The sequence below is a fragment of the Oncorhynchus kisutch genome, linkage group LG15, assembly GCF_002021735.2.
Source record: "Oncorhynchus kisutch isolate 150728-3 linkage group LG15, Okis_V2, whole genome shotgun sequence".
Taxonomy (NCBI): domain Eukaryota; kingdom Metazoa; phylum Chordata; class Actinopteri; order Salmoniformes; family Salmonidae; genus Oncorhynchus; species Oncorhynchus kisutch.
In genome coordinates, this window is record NC_034188.2 from 57,481,851 (window position 1) to 57,499,293 (window position 17,443).

The 17,443-nt window shown below is 41.8% G+C and overlaps 2 protein-coding genes across 5 annotated transcripts in view; both read right to left on the reverse strand.

Annotated features, from left to right (window-relative positions):
* Positions 1-379: 379 nt before the first annotated feature.
* On the reverse strand, positions 380-7,411 carry LOC109905562 (sushi domain-containing protein 6). 2 transcript variants are annotated; one of them, XM_020502989.2, is made up of 5 exons: positions 6,748-7,411; positions 4,825-4,931; positions 4,016-4,222; positions 2,360-2,501; positions 380-1,876 (listed from the first exon to the last, which is right to left on the reverse strand). In XM_020502989.2, exons 2-5 carry the CDS (start codon positions 4,916-4,918, stop codon positions 1,552-1,554), a joined length of 768 nt encoding a protein of 255 aa, XP_020358578.1. In that variant the 5' UTR covers positions 4,919-4,931; positions 6,748-7,411; the 3' UTR covers positions 380-1,551. The 2 variants fall into 2 exon arrangements, with proteins under 2 accessions (XP_020358578.1, XP_020358579.1); XM_020502990.2 differs by having other exon boundaries at positions 380-1,873; positions 6,748-7,397.
* A 2,325-nt stretch (positions 7,412-9,736) lies between these two features.
* LOC109905563 (serine/threonine-protein kinase PAK 4) overlaps positions 9,737-17,443 on the reverse strand; it is a 35,638-nt gene continuing 27,931 nt past the window's right edge. For all 3 annotated transcript variants that reach the window (XM_020502991.2, XM_020502994.2, XM_020502992.2), the window contains exons 7-10: positions 16,835-16,961; positions 14,012-14,137; positions 13,788-13,922; positions 9,737-13,660 (exon numbers count right to left, since the gene is read on the reverse strand). In XM_020502991.2, the coding sequence (XP_020358580.1) occupies positions 13,505-13,660; positions 13,788-13,922; positions 14,012-14,137; positions 16,835-16,961 (544 nt within the window). In that variant the 3' untranslated portion in view covers positions 9,737-13,504. The remainder of the gene's footprint in view (positions 13,661-13,787; positions 13,923-14,011; positions 14,138-16,834; positions 16,962-17,443) is intronic.

Genomic DNA, 17,443 nt, shown 5'->3' on the forward strand with positions numbered 1-17,443 from the left:
AGGTCATACAGGCATGTGGAGGCCACACACACTACTGAGCCTCATTTTGACTTGTTTTAAGGACATTACATCAAAGTTGGATCAGCCTGTAGTGTGGTTTTCCACTTTAATTTTGAGTGTGATTCCAAATCCAGACCTCCATGGGTTGATAAATTGGATTTCCAGTGATGATTTGTCAGCACATTCAACTATGTAAAGAAAGTATTTAATAAGAATATTTAATTCATTCAGATCTAGGATGTGTTATTTTAGTGTTCCCTTTATTTTTTTGAGCAGTGTATATAAGACAGAGTCTGTACCCCAACCATGTGATCTACTTTCCTTTGACTAATTTGTCCCAGAGAGCTCCATAACCGAGTAAGGCCAAGAGGTTTAACAATTAGAAACAATGTTGACTTTTAATCTTCTGTGCAATACAATATAAAATGTTACATTACATTTCATTTTTTCTATTACAAAGAAAAACTACATTCAATAAGTACATCCTGGGGGTTTCTGCCCCAGACCCTCCCCATACTCTGGTCAATCATTTGAAGCAGATAGAGGAGAGGTGGTTGGGGCATACTCAGCGTGGGGTACACTTGGCATGGTGGAGGGTTTCATGTGCGTGCCTGGTGGGTGTAAAGTATTTAAGTAAAAATACTTTGAAGTGCTACTTGTCATTTTTTTTGAGTATCTGTACTTTACTATTTTTGACAACTTTTACTTCACTACATTCCTAAAGAAAATGATCTTTACATTTAATGCCTAGCAGCACAGGAAAATTCACACCCTTATCAAGAAAACATCCCTGGTCATCCCTATTGCCTCGTGTACTCACTAAACAGAATTTACAAATTGAGCATTTAAGTATATTAAAATATATTTAAAACCTAAGACTTTGACTCAAGTAGTATTTTACTGGGTACCTTTCACTTTTACTTGAGTCATTTTCTATTAAGGTATCTTTACTTTTACTCAAGTATGATAATTGTGTACTTTTCCCACCACTGTGGTGAAAACACTTCCATGTGGTCAGTCAGTCACCACTCCCAAAAACGGCAGTCAAAATTGGACTGGGGTTGTAGCTAGAGCTCAAAATATGTTTCAGGGGAGGGAGAACACAGTTTTTACTCCTAAACTGACATCACGTGATCTCTGTGTACACTGTCCAGTCACCTGCTGGTTTCCATAATCAACGCTACAACTCAGCCATCATCGCATATCATAATTCAACAAGGAAAGGAGAGCGAGTAACCTCCATTTCTACTTTCACCAGCTGGGTTGACCCACAGTGCACAATAGAGACACACAGGTCCCTGTGATGGAACAGTAATGGCATTACCAAAGTCACCTCAACAAACGAGGCTCAGGTCCCATCACTGATGGGATATAAACCATGTCTCCATGGAAGGATACACCTCATAACATCACAAACAGCCAATCAGAACTGGTGTGCTATGTATAACGTTTAAACCCGATAAAGCTGGTAGGCTTGAAGCTATATAAGTGCCTGAGCACATTTTTAAAAATCAGTACATCATTGGTGGGTAATACAAATACACCAGTCGCTCAAATGTTCTTGTCATCGGAAAGTGCAACTTGTATGGCCTGCACGTCATCCTCACTCTGACCCTCTCTGGGATGGGATTCCATCTCTTCGTAAGGGGGCGGAAGGATATCGGGGCTTTGATTGGATGGATGGATACGGTAACTGGAATCTGATAGGGTGTGCGCTAATGATGGACCTGGAGCCGCCTGGGAAAGTAAGAGTTGGGTAGGCCCTCTGCAGGGTGGCAGGCGTTGCCCCCAGGTCCCATAGACAGCCTCCTCATAGCTGGGCAGAGACACAGGCAGGCCATCCACCATCAGATCCATCTGGTCAGAGGAGCGCCTGCTGAACAACAGTTGAGAGATGAACAGATTACTTCAGAGACTAGACACAGCACTCACACAGTGGGTGGAGTTATCTACAATCTAATAGACACTACAGCTTTGAAACACCCACCATTGATGATAACAAGATGACTATCAAAAACAACTGAATTAAATTCTTCCGTCTCTTAAAAGGTCTTTCAGCGTTCACTCATCAGATTATAAAGGGGCTTTCATTACAGGATGTGATGCCTTTCCAAGCCTCTACTTTTCAAAGCCACTACAGTGCTGTAACCATCACTACAGAGCAACACACCTGATTCAACCTAACATCAAGACCTTGATTAGCTGAATCAGGTGTGTTAGTCCTGGGCTGGAACAAAATCTACATACACTATAACGCACCAGGACCAGGGTTAGTAGTGACTACACTGCTATAGAGGCTCCAGTCATATGAATATAGTTGGGTGAGTGACAGGGATAAGAGCCAATCATATCTGCCTACCTGTGTGAGTGACAGGGGAAAAGGCGTGACTTGATCACCAAGCAGGCCGTGGTGGTGAGGAGGAATATGGACACGCCCACTGCCGTCGTGGCAACGCTGGGGAGTGAGTGGGCCACCTGGTCCTCATAGTTAACATGTCTGTCTGAGAGAAAACACAAACAATCAACACACACACCTACAACACACTTAGCTCTGGTCCAAGGCATTACGAACACCCTGGACCAGAGCTACAACACTAGACAAACACATCATTTTGATGAAACACACTACTGACACTCATATGAACAGTATGATTCAGGGTCTTTCAAAGGGAGTCATGCATCTGTAGGTGTGGTTTCTTATATCCATGATGCAGTACATTTCCGTGAGGTTTAATAGGGCAGAGGAAAGAGACTGGTTAGTTTGGTGACTTTGTTCACTTCCCGTTTCTTGATGCTGGTTTCCTGCCTCGATGCAGCACAGGCCTGAAAGAGGAAGTACGAGGCTCGGCTCTATGACTTGAGAGTAAGATGTTTAGAATCTGCTCTGTCGGCTTTTGCATCTAACATACACCAAGTAGATCACTGACCTATGTTGTGTGGAAGTCACAACAGTCTAATGTCAGCACTTAAGCAGGACACACACCATACTGTTAAGCACCCTAAAACACTGCTCAGCTCCTCTCTAGTGCCATGCAATGCCTATGTAGGCTATACTCACGGCCATTGAAGAAGAAAAAAGTCATGATTACATAAGGATTATAGCTTTTAAATCTACTGGTACAGAGTGGATAGAGTGCATGCTTCCACCTGCCTCTTCCACATCTAATAAGAGGACGAATGAAGGGGGGTGTTCATAGCATTGCTATTACTCAGCTTATGAGATGACTATGTAACATTTACATCATCCACCCATAACCTCTGTGCATATAGACAACCAGGAACCAGGCAAAGTAATAATAGTTAGGTGTCCGAGTTCATGCATTTACCAAGTCAGTGAGTCTGAGTACAGGGCCTACCTTAAATCACTCTGCAACCTTTGACCTGACTGTAGTTTACCTAACACTCATCAATCTCATATCAGTCACTCATGGACATACTCCACACACACATGCTTTTGTAGGCCCGCGGATCCATTTCCAAAAATAACAATAAACACAAGGTCCAATTTCGGAATTTGTTTGTTTGCATCAGCAGTTTCTCTTGTTATTTCAGTCACTGATAGTCACTCAATTACCCCATGTCACCTAAAATGTTTTAGATTGGTAAATTAGTCTAACAGCCAGCTATCTAAACTTATAATCATGGTAGAATTTCTGACTGGGGGGCCACCATTGATTTTGTTAGTCACTCTCACTCCGATATCAAAATATTCTCTACGCCCCATGGCAAAACATGTAGAATTGCAGGAAATTAACTCTAAAACTTCAATTTTGCTGTCAAGAGGGTGGCCACTAAAATATTTTACGTCTGGCTCTGACTGCATTCGTGGGTATGGATGTGGGTAAGGATGTGGATATGCAGATCCGCAAGCCACTGCAGCCCCCAATGATGAGTTCCGATTCTGTGGCCCCCACCCCCATCAAAGTTGCCCATCCCTGCTCTAGTCCATTACACTATGGGCAAAGGTTTCCCTCTCCTCCCCCTTGGCCATGGTGACTCAGTACACGACACTCACCTCGCATGGCGAGACAGGTGGGCACGCTGGGGATCCATTTGCCTTGGCGGCAGTGCAAGCTGCGCACCATCTCTTTTGGGATGGCATAGCCGGGCTCACAGAAGAAGTAGATCAAGCTCTTCTGGGGGAAGCCTCGGCAGGGGGAGGGCTCACAGCGGAAGCCTCCGTGTTCTGGCACCAGCGGGTAGGTGCAGTTCCCTTGCCTGCCTGCAGATGAGGCATACAGTTCAGTTGTTTGACTTTACTGTTGAATCTAACCTGCAGTTATTGCATTTCAAAGCTCTGTGATTCAGGTTTGATATTTTATTAGGATCCCCATTAGCTGTTGCGAAAGCAGCAGCTACTCATCTTGGGGTCCACACAATACATGATATAATACAGAACATTAATAGACAAGAACAGCTTGTGGACAGAACTGCATCAATATAAAAATGGCACACGTAGCCTACATAGTAATACATACAAACTATCTAGGTCAAATAGGGGAGAGGCGCTGTGCCGTGAGGTGTTGCTTTGAAGAGGGGAAAAAGCTTTCATTAAGAGAGTTTATTATTAGAGACAGTAGTTTGGATGGAGTAAGACAGGGGGGTGTCTGGGAGGAGGAGTCTTGCAGGTCAGGGGAGAGGGCTGAGAGTCAATGCACTGTGATGTCGGTTGTATGTCCAGATAGTTCTCTAATTCCATGGATTACAGCTTCCGGGTGCAGTGGTGACTATTTCAACTAGTGCATGGTGGTGCAACGTGGATCCCTAGCAGAGGTGATCACTGTGGGTGGGCAGTTGTGGGTGGTCGGGGAGGGAGATGGATACCTGTGGTGAGGTCTGGAAGGGCGACCAGGAGAAAGAGCCCGTAGCCCAGAATGACATGTCCACGCAGCCATAAAGACCCCCACCACGCAGACATCAAAACAGTTTACCTGCAGACACAACAAACAGAGGACTCAGTGCCCTGCAGATAGTCATGCACACACACAAGCATGCATGTACACACACAGTTGTTAAATACCTACAAATATCTAATCATGCACATGGAAATCATACCCTTTTGCTGTGACAAAGGCAGGGGACAGCAGTTCACAACTGCAGCTACCATAAACAGACAGCCTGACCCTGAATGAGCAAATCAATGCCCTTTCATTTCCCAAAACTGAAACTAAACTTGGGTTATTGTTTAACACCTGACATTTACCAACATTACTTATATGACTGGTAGTGTTTTTTTTCACCGGGTCCATATTTCCTGTGTTAGCAATCGACTTGGCACATAGGTACGGCACGAACACAAATGCCATGGTGTGGTGGGTTTTGGAGCGCCAGTCATCTCTGGAGCAGCGGGGGAGGTCCCTGCCAACACCATGTGTGCGGTTCTCACACAACCTACAGGTGTAGGATCTTCATTTGAGGCAGTTTGCTACAGCAGGAAAATAATCCTGCAGCAATAGTAAATGTGAATTATAATTCATGGACATTTTTGTAGGGGTTGATAACATTTTCATAAGGGAAAACCAAGTCTGACATTTTTAAATGTAAATTACAAACTTCCGAAGCCTATCTATGAAGCACATCTATTAAACCTCAAATACACTACTGAATGTTACATTTCCTGCATTGCTGGAAGGTTCTCCTGCAACAGGGTGATCAAATGAAGATCCTACACCTGTATCTATCAGGCAGCGAGCTGTGACCACAATGTAAGAGGGTGGCATATTACTCACCATCATATTAAAACTTCTGTTCTGCGCAAGCTGTGAAGTATGCCATTACACATTTCTCCAGCACCATGATAATGCATTACTCAAAAATGCAACTCCATAAAATGAAATGTAATAAGTATGTATCAATAAAAGGCACTCATTTGGACATGTCCAGTAAAACATGGATGTATTTCTCCTCTGTATGGATTTGGTAACTGTTTCATCTTCTGCGTGCCAACAAGGATTCCCATGTTTGATGGGTTATTACTGACTAACTAACCTATTGGTTTCATGACTTTTGCTATGCAGTACTTTGCACTTTCTGCTCTGACTTTCAAACTACTCAGCTGCATCCCTTCGAGGTGTTCCTGTTAGTGTAATACATGGAGGACTGACACACAGTGACACTTCTCCTGCCATCCCACTGATCCATGAGGAATAGGTGCGCCTTCTGTGACTACACCCACATCCCATATAAGTGAACCATTATAATATGACTCACGCTACTTATGTCTTTGTGTTGTCATGGAAATTAGGACATGCAATCAATGGGGTTTTTGTGTGTCCTATTAAAGACACAAATGATAAGGACCTTGTAGACTACGGCAGAATATGGTAAGCTAAAGCTATTGTGTTCGTCAAAAGCACGTAGGCTCATAGAAATAAGGCTAGTGTTTGTGGAACGTTCATGAGAAACCAACTAAATAGCCTATCAGCGCTCGCTGAACATAAATGCGCAACGGAGCTGAATGCACAGGTGCAAACCCAGCAATCACCAGATACCCCCAAATAAATAACAAATGCCAAAGCTGACGCATGTATACCATATCCAGAATGCTATAATATCAAACCACTAATTGAAAAATCACAATTTCTCTAGCCGACTAAACTCAACTCCCAATAATTCAAAAATGATTCCTACAGCCTACAAGCTAGCCATATCTTACATATCACGTTATATTATTGGGGTTAAACTGATTACATTTTGAAAAAAAACGACTTGCATAAAAAATAACATCTCACCGATAAAGCTACTCACCTGTAGAATCTAGATATAGGAATATTCTGTCTAAGGTTTAGTCCAAAATGGAATAAAGCAATACTTCTCCGTCTGTTTGATGTACGATCCGCTCGAGATTAATATTTCGTTTTTTTTATTCGACAACTCTCCTCCAGATGAATGTGGCATATAGCAACAAGTGGATCTATTTCACAGCCGCTGACAATTGAATCATTGCTCAGCTGTGTTTCTGACAGGAACTGAGAGACTTATCATAGGCTGCCGTCCCGACTACGCGCGCTGCTGACATTTGTCGATTCGTTTTACATGGCCTGGTGCCACGGGTGGGCGGAGCTGCCTCATTTTAGACAATTCCATGGGTCCTTAAAATATTCGTCGTCCCCCGGGGTACCGGGCCATGCTACACGAACTCCACCACAGTAACCATTGAGTCTTCACACAAAAACACCGCCCTGGAGCAAACGTCCGCTGGACCTTCACATTCTGGAAATTCAAGCTCAATTTCGCAGAGCTGTGAAAATGTAACTTTCAGTTCACCGCAGTGTAATGAGCGGTCAGTGTTTTCGACCACACTTTTTACAAATCTTGTTAAAAACAAAACTGTCCCCTACATGGTCGCCTGCTAAAATGAGTGAAGTGAACAAACAAAAAACCATACAGTGCCAGGCCCGATACAGAATCACATCTGATAGAATGACTAGACGGAAGTGCTAAAAATAGTGCCGAGTGTGCTAATGCAACAGAATTTAGTTCCTCCCGGAGATACATTATTGTATGATGTCATATTTGATCTCATCATATTTCCCCAATGTATCAGGTTGATAAATATGAAAAGACAAACGTTTGGTTCTACCTAAGACACAATATAACTGACTTCTTAGCAGTCAACCACCTATATAGTACATGGGCTCCAGCCCATACTTTCAAATAAATGACGATTTAAAACCATAATCACAGCCAAATGTTATCATTCATCAACACCATCAGCAGTCTCTATGAGGGTGCCACAGGGTTCAATTCTCGGGCCGACTCTTTTCTCTGTATATATCAATGATATTGCTCTTGCTGCGGGCGATTCCCTGATCCACCTCTACGCAGACGACACCATTCTGTATACTTCCGGCCCGTCCTTGGACACTGTGCTATCTAATCCCCAAACGAGCTTCAATGCCATACAACACTCCTTCCATGGCCTCCAACTGCTCTTAAACGCTAGTAAAACCAAATGCATGCTTTTCAACCGTTCGCTGCCTGCACCCGCACGCTCGACTAGCATCACCACCCTGGATGGTTCCGACCTAGAATATGTGGACATCCATAAGTACCTAGGTGTCTGGCTAGACTGTAAAACTCTCCTTCCAGACTTATATCAAACATCTCCAATCTAAAATCAAATCTAGAGTTGGCTTTCTATTCCGCAACAAAGCCTCCTTCACTCACGCCGCCAAACTTACCCTAGTAAAACTGACTATCCTACCGATCCTCGACTTCGGCGATGTCATCTACAAAATAGCTTCCAATACTCTACTCAGCAAACTGGATGCAGTTTATCACAGTGCCATCCGTTTTGTTACTAAAGCACCTTATACCACCCACCACTGCGACCTGTATGCTCTAGTCGGCTGGCCCTCGCTACATATTCGTCTCCAGACCCACTGGCTCCAGGTCATCTACAAGTCCATGCTAGGTAAAGCGCCTTATCCCAGTTCACTGGTCACGATGGCAACACCCACCCGAAGCACGCGCTCCAGCAGGTGTATCTCACTGATCATCCCTAAAGCCAACACCTCATTTGGCCGCCTTTCGTTCCAGTTATCTGCTGCCTGTGACTGGAACGAATTGCAGTCAGAACAAACTCCCTCACCAACTTCAAACATCTGCTATCTGAGCAGCTAACCGATTGCTGCAGCTGTACATAGTCTATCAGTAAATAGCCCACCCAAATTACCTACCTCCTCCCCATACTGTTTTTATTTATTTACTTTTCTGCTCTTTTGCACACCAATATCTCTACCTGTACATGACCATCTGATCATTTATCACTCCAGTGTTAATTTGCAAAATTGTAATTATTCACCTACCTCCTCATGCCTTTTGCACACAATGTATATAGACTCTTTTTTTTCTACTGTGTTATTGACTAATTGTTTACTCCGTGTGTAACTCTGTGTTGTCTGTTCACACTGCTATGCTTTATCTTGGCCAGGTCGCTGTTGCAAATGAGGACTTGTTCTCAACTAGCCTACCTGGTTAAATAAAGGTAAAATATATATATATATTTTTAAATCCTCACATAGCCAAAGGTAAAGTCTAACAGCATTCATCATATGTGCTACACTGAAAATAACTGGGATGCAACTATTAATGTCACTATTAATGTCACTAAGACCATTATTAACTAACTGTAACGTCATCAAGTTAACCTGTCATTTCTCACAAGACAGCACAACTTCAAAACAAGTTCATTCCTGGTACCTCACTGGGAGTGGCATGTACAAGCCATAGTCCAAACTCTACACAGTATAAAATATCAGTGACTATGTTCCTCATTTTATCCTTTCTCACCACCTGTTAGGGCTACGCCTGTATTGTGTTGTAACCCGATCTGTAGGATGAAGCCTGGGCAAAACATCCCTCATTAAAGATGGAATATGTCATTTTTTCAGTGTGAATACTGAGTGCAGACCTCATAGGGGGTTGGGTTAAATGCAGAAGACACATTTGGGTTGAATGCATTCAGTTGTGCAACTAACTAGGTATCCCCTTTCCCTTCCTTATTTTCCTTTTTGCAGTCACTGATAAAGCCACTCCCGACTATTTACTATTACAGTATTGCAGGATGTTTTTGGATATAGCAGACTGGCTGACACTGGCTCCTTAGTGTTTTAGCAATGAGCAAATTAGTACCATCTGAGGAGACAAAGGCTATTGCTGTAACAACTTTTGAAATGGTTGACAACAATGGTCACACAATACACAATGACAGGGCATGACAACAAAAAAAACGTACATTTTAGAAAAACTGTATTTGCAAAAAATATCGAAAATCTGCAACGTTTATTTTTTTAATAACCAGTGGAAATTCAAAAATCCAGGGGGGTTTGGACTCTTCAGAAAAATGGTAAACTATGACAAACTTGACAATACTGATGCATAAATGATTTAGCGTACAAGTGTGAAAATTGATCATACAGACAAGTTGGAGAAATTCACACATAAATATATTACCAAGTAGGCCAGTCAGTAGTCGTCACAGCTCCTAATTGGAATTTGAGCATCCTCAACAAACACAAACCAGCGAGAACAACGATACGTTTACGCAGAGGCACTAGACTCCTTGAGATGAGAAATATAATAATGTACATTTGCAACTAACAGTAATTGTAAAGAAAGGGAATCATATTAAATCATGTTACTCTTCTGAACGTTAAGGCATTAATACACACAAAAACCGATAAAACTATGTTAAGCCGTTCTAACCTTGACAGCCATTCATTTAAGTAGAAGCTACAGGAATGTCAAATACAAACTGAGAAATGTACGTGATTGGTTTCATACCAGCCACTGAAAACTGTGGTAGAAGTGATTGAAACCAATGGCGATGGAACTCCTATGTAACACGTGGGGGTTAATGAGATGCTTCAATTCTGTAGTTTGAGGAATGAAGTCTATAGATTTTTTTTGCATTCATCGTTATACAGTATTTAATAAAAAACACAAAATACCAAGTGTGTGCCATCACTTCATGGACCTTATTAGTTAAGTGATTTAAAAATATACATACGTAAAGATGGATTTAATGAGTATCAAAATAGGATTTGTTTAGAAAATTTGTTTGTGTTGTCAAAATGCTACACAATTATAGTTACAAAACTTTGTGAGCAATGAAAAGTGATCCGTTTAGAATAGTTGCAAAAGCGGAGTTATTTACTCCTACTAACTTTGATTGTCATTCTTTCAGCCCATCTTTTCACTCAGTTTTACTAAACTGGAAGAACATTCTTTTTTACACAGGGAACAGACAGATCACATCTTATTCAGGCATGCCAACCATTGTGTCACTTTAAACAGACTTCCACTTTTTTTGTAAATATGGAACATTGTCTCACATTTAAATTCAACCAGACTACCTTTTGAGCATCAGTAAAAAGTACTGAAATGGATTAAGTGAGCGATGAATAAAATATTATTGTGAAACAATTGGTTAAATCTATATTAAATACTCCAATTTGCTTACAAGCAAGTACATTTGAGACAGAATGTTAAAACAGTACACTAACCTCTGCTATGACACTTCTATTCTGTATCTAAATACAATACTTCACAATGTAGTGTTAGTGTCTACTTATGGACAGTCTGTTCCGATTTCCCCACTGAAATTCAGAACAGACACATTGGCTACTCTTTGCTGTGCACTAAGGCCTCGTGGTCTTTGGATGCTCTCTATGGTACATGTGCGACTTGGTCTTGCTACTCTAGAATTGGGGGGGAAGCTCAGAGAAAAAAAATGGGGAGTAACAATGAATAGGGCCCTATAATATCGGTTTTGTTTTTCCAGGATCACACTTTTTAAATAGAACATTAAATCTTGTTTCACAACAATGGTAAAAACATACCAGGTGAGCACTTTTGAGGTCTTGGGAAAATCTAAGACATTTCTGGGTGTAGATACCCTTTAATTCAAGTGTGCACCAGCCAAGAGACTTATTTGGTTATCTGTGTTTCTGTGGCGCACATGTGAATGCAGTTTGCCTAACTTACATGTTTATTTATTTTTTAAGTATCTCCATCTACCAGAAGACGGTTATCATTAGCATCATTGCTAAAAGCTACACAAAGCGGCAGACAACCTTGCACACAGATAGGGTAATTCCCATGCCTTTGCTTCAGGGAGTTAAAGGAAAAAATTGCATTAGTGATTTATATTATGTCTTACGATAATCTTGGCAAAATACATTTTGTAATACATTTAGTTGATTTCCTATTTCTAAATATTTTTGAATTCCGTTTTAAGGGCTGAATTCGTGATTCCACCCACATCGCAGACTTTTGTTGGGCCCTGTATGAAGTGTGTGTGGGTAATTGCAGTGAGAGTTTACTACTTGTGTTTTTTTTAAACCTTTATTTAACTAGGCAAGTCAGTTAAGAACAAATTCTTATTTTCAATGACGGCCTAGGAACAGTGGGTTAACTGCCCGTTCAGGGCCAGATTTGTACCTTGTCAGCTCGGGAATTTGAACTTGCAACCTTCCGGTTACTAGTCCAACGCTCTAACCACTAGGCTACCCTGCCGTCCCTGTTTGCATCCGTGTTTTCTGCCATACAGTTCCTGTCGTTGCTACATTGTGGACACAATAGTTCAGTTCTAGCAGCTGTTGCACACTTCATTAAGCTAAACACGGATTTTCACCTTGTGTGTCCGTTTCTTGTTGTAATAAGCCCTTAAATCTGGAATCCTTAATGGTGAAACAGCCACGTCCGTTTGCGATATTACCTTCAACAAAGTAACTGCAAACAGTTTTTTTCCCCACTCGGACATCTTTTCACGCACGATAGAAGAGCACAATATGTACTGCTATTTTTGTGTGTGTGTGTATATATATATATATATATATATATAAAACAAATGACAACAGTGGTGGGGGCGGTCGGTGGCGCCGTTTCACCCTACTGCAGATTCCATCTTTAAATGCAGAGCTTGTTTGTGGCTCAGCACTACATTCATATAGTCCAGACCCATTGTCCAGGTCAGGCAATAAAGAAATGCATCTTTAGGGGGAAAAAATAAGTATTTAACCGATCTGGACTATTCCTGTATATACACACATATGCACACACAAACACGTGTATGGTGGAAGGGGTGCTTCATAAGGGTTGTCCTTACATTGACCTAGTAGTCACTACTATAGACTAACAGTTGAGGTCTACAGCAGCGGATCGAGAGGTTACAGAGAGCACAATCTACACGGCTAAATCCCTAAAGTAAAAATAACAGCTAAAACTGCCTTGATGTTCACTTCACCATGATATTCTATTAAACACAGCTAAATTAAAAAACTAAACGATTTAAAGAACTAGACGCTATATTGGAATCAACCAGGAGTGCAGCTTCTATCGGAGAAGAGTGCTTTAAAATCATCTCACTGTAACCTAAACAAAAATCATAAAATAGAGAAAACAAAGCAGATATATCTCTATGTTCATCATACTTACACAAGAAATATCTAAAAAAACACAACTCCAGTGTTTACCTTTTCTTAGTGTTTGTAACAGGGACCAAGTGTTTTTCAGACTTGTACTCATCGTGTGGTAAGAGAAAAGCATGGTCCTCCTTCAGTAGTAGTTTATGATGTCCTGTCTATTGCAATAGAGTTGAGACTGGGCCATGTAGTGAGGAAGTCCTTTAGTGTGGAAGCATGCTTTTCAGACCATTCAGCTAGGATGCCAACAGTCTCCCCAGCAGGTAGCTTAGGTTCTAATGATCCCACAACACTTTCCAAGTCTCATTCTGCACCAAACCGCTCAAGCTATAAATCCTTGTAGTGTCCAAATGTTTTTCCCCCACAGCAAAAAAAGGGACAGACAGAGTTCCTTTTCATGTCAAAAGGTGCGTTAAAACAATGCTTGACCAACAAAAATGCTAAAACAAACTGGGCAGTGCTTCTCCGCTGTCCCCCAGCCCCGCTCCAGATCAGTGCGAGTCCGAGGTGTGAGCTTGGGTTTCAGGGTCCATGTGACTACTACCACTTAGTGGGGAAGAGGCCTCTGCTCACTCTCATCTCATGCGGTTCTGCCTCATGAGAGGCACGATGCAGGAGGGCGGGCCAGCCTTGCTCAGGAAGGGGTGCTTGAGCAGCTCATTGGCTGAGGCCCTCTGGGTAGGGTCTCGCACCAGCAATTTGTCCAGGAAGCCCTTGAGGAGAGGAGAAACCTGGGAACGGAGAGAAGGAAAAACAACATCAAAGAATGAGTATCGACTTCAAAATGATGAATAGCAGGGACATAGTTAACCATGGGGCTTTTTGTGAGAGATGGGCTCTTTCTGGTGTGCCTAGTACCTTGTGTAAGTTCTTGAGTTTGGGTGGTAGGTTGTCACGGATCATCTTCATAGCTTTGAGGGGGGGCTCATTGAAATAGGGGGGTTCTCCGTCCACCATCTCAATCACCATCACCCCCAAGGACCAGATGTCCACCTACAGGGTAGAATATTTTATATACACACAGTGATCAACGATAGTTTAGAATTATAATGCACAAAAAAACAAAACTAACGGTACCTTACCTCAGGCCCATAGGGTAGTCGTGAGATGAGCTCTGGGGCCATCCAGTAGGGTGTGCCTACCAGGGACTTGCGCCGCTGGACCTCTTTAGACACCTGGGCGCAGAAGCCAAAGTCTGACAGCTTCACCTGGGGGGGGCAGAGGAGAGGGTCAGAGCCACACTACAATTCACACACAGGACATTTTCAAAATAATGTCACCGCTGAGATTAAGACAACCTGAGTAACTGTTGATCAAATGCTTTTAAAATCTACCTAAAATCATAGCAGTATTTTTTAGAATGTATCTTTGAAAATGACATACTTTTTCAGCTGACATGGAAGTTGTGTGTTATAGATTGACAGGCTCAACCCTTTGTGTACAAAGAACAATCCTCTATCTAGCAATATGCTGCGTTACAGTACTACACATCACAGCAGAACAACTCCCACAGTTTTCTGAGAAAACCTTTGCAATGCCTGGGTGGATAAATATCCTGTCTGCCAATTGTGACCTCTGAAGAGCAGGGCTCACTGACTAAAGCATGCTTTGAATTGGTAAGGGGAAATGAAACACGCAAGTGAACAAGCTCGCGCACGCACCCACCCACACTCGTCTGCCGAGAAACAGCTGAGGGTGACTGACTACACTTCCCCTTGGGTCAACCACAATAAGAGCTAAGCGCAGCCCTTAGCATGCTAATCATGACAGCTACAAGTGACAAGTGGGGCTTGAGGTTGACACCTGGGCTCAATGAAACTGTTGTATCATCTGCAAACTGTTGTCGGGTAAATTAAAAACTAAATTAACAGCTTGAGCTTCAAGCTCTCCATTACCTCTCATATACAGTACCAGTCCAAAGTTTAGACACCTACTTTTTCTATATTTGTACTATTTTTCTACATTGTAGAATAGAAGACATCAAAACTATGAAATAATACATATGGAACCATGTAGTAACCAAAAACGTGTTAATCAAATCAAAATAAATTATATATTTGAAATCCTTCAAAGTAGCCACACTTTGCCTTGATGACAGATGAGTAAAAATAAAGAAAAATCCTTGAATCGGTAGGTGTGTCCAAACTTTTGACTGGTACTGCATTACAATACTTTGGGAACAAACATGACTCAAACAAGTTCCTCTTTTCCCATATCTTCATTTTGACAGATGGTTTTAAAGCAGACTTTCGTTTCAATATGAAAATGAAAGCCTGTTATGACTGGGTGGTATGGGGAGGGTTGTCACAATACTCTGAAGAATATCAAATAAACAAAACATGAATCAGACATTTCACACACAGCCTTATTATTCACTCAGATTCAGTTATTTCCCAAAGCTAGGCCTATATCACTAAATATTTGATATCAAACAGCAGGTTTTTCAAGGTCCATAGAGTTTAGTCTGTCTCGTGTTTTCTTTTTTGGCCATGGAAAATTATAATATTTGTGTCTATGAAGGAAGTAGTGATGCAGAGTTGGGGTCAGAGTTTGGTGTCTTATAATTGTCTGATGGATAGGTAGTGATGCAGAGCTGGGGTCAGAGTTTGGGATTATTTTGTTGCTTTAACCCCTCCCTATGATTGACACTTGAAGTCGATCTCGGATCAATTGTCTGGGGTCAAGTTCACCTCCCTTTCAAGTAAGAAAGTCATGACAATCATGTTTGACCAATTCCAGTCCCCTTGCTTAGGACCCCGGGATCATCAAGGACTGAGAAGGTCAGTTCAGGTAAATTTTTTGGAAGGACATTCTATTCCAAAATGAATGGAAATCACATGATGCCATCTAAAATGTCATTTCTACCTCCAGAAATGGGCCCAATTACATATTGGAATAAATTATTTTAACATATTGGAGCATGTGCATATAACCAATGCATGGTCTATATTATCAGATGTGCTATTACTAATAAGCATTATCACCTGTAGCCCAACTGATGAGCATAGAGGCTATACAATTTACATAGGCTGAAGCATGGGGGTTGTCCACCTCCATTTACCCCACTGGACACAACATCCTTACTGTCATCATTAATAATTGTATTATAAATATTAATATATAAATGATTCACTCTAAAAAAATGATTTTTTTGTGTTTTTATTACAAAGTATATCATTGCCCTTTTAAGACGACAACGCTCCTTTAAATTGGTCTGTTGTGCAAACCATGCTTGAAACTCCAATTGTACAACTGCATTTGTAAAACGATGCCACGCGGAATTGAAAGAGTACAGAAATAAACGTGGTAGCAACGTAAAACTGCGATCCCCCAGCTTTCAAAAGTGTTTTCCCGTGATTGCATGAAGAATAGTTGTGCATTGACAGCTTGTCAGAATACGTTTCCCCTCCTATGGCTCTAGCAACTTGAATGTGACTCGAGAGGAATATTTATCTCACATAGAACACGCAACAAGCCAACTAGGTAAACTATCCTAATAATCAGGTTGTCTGATTTTGTTTTAGTAACATTACATGGCAAAAATTGTGTCACTGGAAAGCTCCATCCTGAATGATAAAGTACAGGCTTTGAATGACTGCCAGTAGCTACAGAAGGCTAGACAGCGCTGTCTGAGCTGAGCGCTGCTGTGGTTCGCATTAAAGACCATTTCATTCCCTTCATCTGAACATTGGCGTGTCATCAACAATCATACAGTACATGTCAGTTCAGTGCACATAGCGTAACAGAGGAAAATAAAATATTTGGGAATACATTTATTGTGGAATATATTTTGTAGGAGACATGCTTCTGTCTGTATTAGGCTGTGTCATTTCCAAACTCCCCAATGTGACAGAAATTTGTCGCATTGATGGAGAACTTTAACCCCTGAAGTTCGGAGTACTTACTCTGCCATCGTGGGTGAGAAGGATGGAGTCACTCTTGATGTCCCTGTGGATGACGCCCTGGGTGTGCAGCACTGACAGAGCCTTCAGCACAGACAGGCACACTGTGGCTATCTGCTCCTCATTCATCCTGGACACACACACCGGTCATTTGCACTCCGAGTTGACAGAGAAATAACATCACACACACAGTACAGGTCGCATTGCAGTGACGTGATGGTGTAGCTATGCGACACTACCACCTAGTGGTGAAACAAATAACTAAACAAAAAACATTTTGAGTGGTTACCATTGCTTGTATTGTAAAAACAACTATGATTTGAGCAGTTGAATATTATATGACTAGTATGTCTGTGTTTCAATCTTAAATCACCATAGCCCAGGGCTGCCCATGCCTCTTCCTGGAGATCTACCATCTAGTAGGCTCACTCCAAATCTATTGAAAACAGCTGATTCTACTTATTAACCACTCACCAAGACCTTTTACTAGCTGAATCAGGTATGTTAGGTTAGGGTTGGCCTGAAAACCTACAGGATGGTATATCTCCAGAAAGAGGGTTGGACAGCCCTACCATAGTCTTCTGTCCTGCTGGTCAGTTGTCAGAGAAGCAG

Excerpts from the sequence above, each read along its gene's own strand:
- LOC109905562 (XM_020502989.2), bottom strand. The coding sequence starts at position 4,918 with ATGTCTGCGTGGTGGGGGTCTTTATGGCTGCGTGGACATGTCATTCTG. Across the intron at positions 2,502-4,015 it reads CACCTGTCTCGCCATGCGAG|ACAGACATGTTAACTATGAG; the intron begins GTGAGTGTCGTG and ends GTTTTCTCTCAG. Across the intron at positions 1,877-2,359 it reads TTCCCCTGTCACTCACACAG|CAGGCGCTCCTCTGACCAGA; the intron begins GTAGGCAGATAT and ends ACTGTTGTTCAG.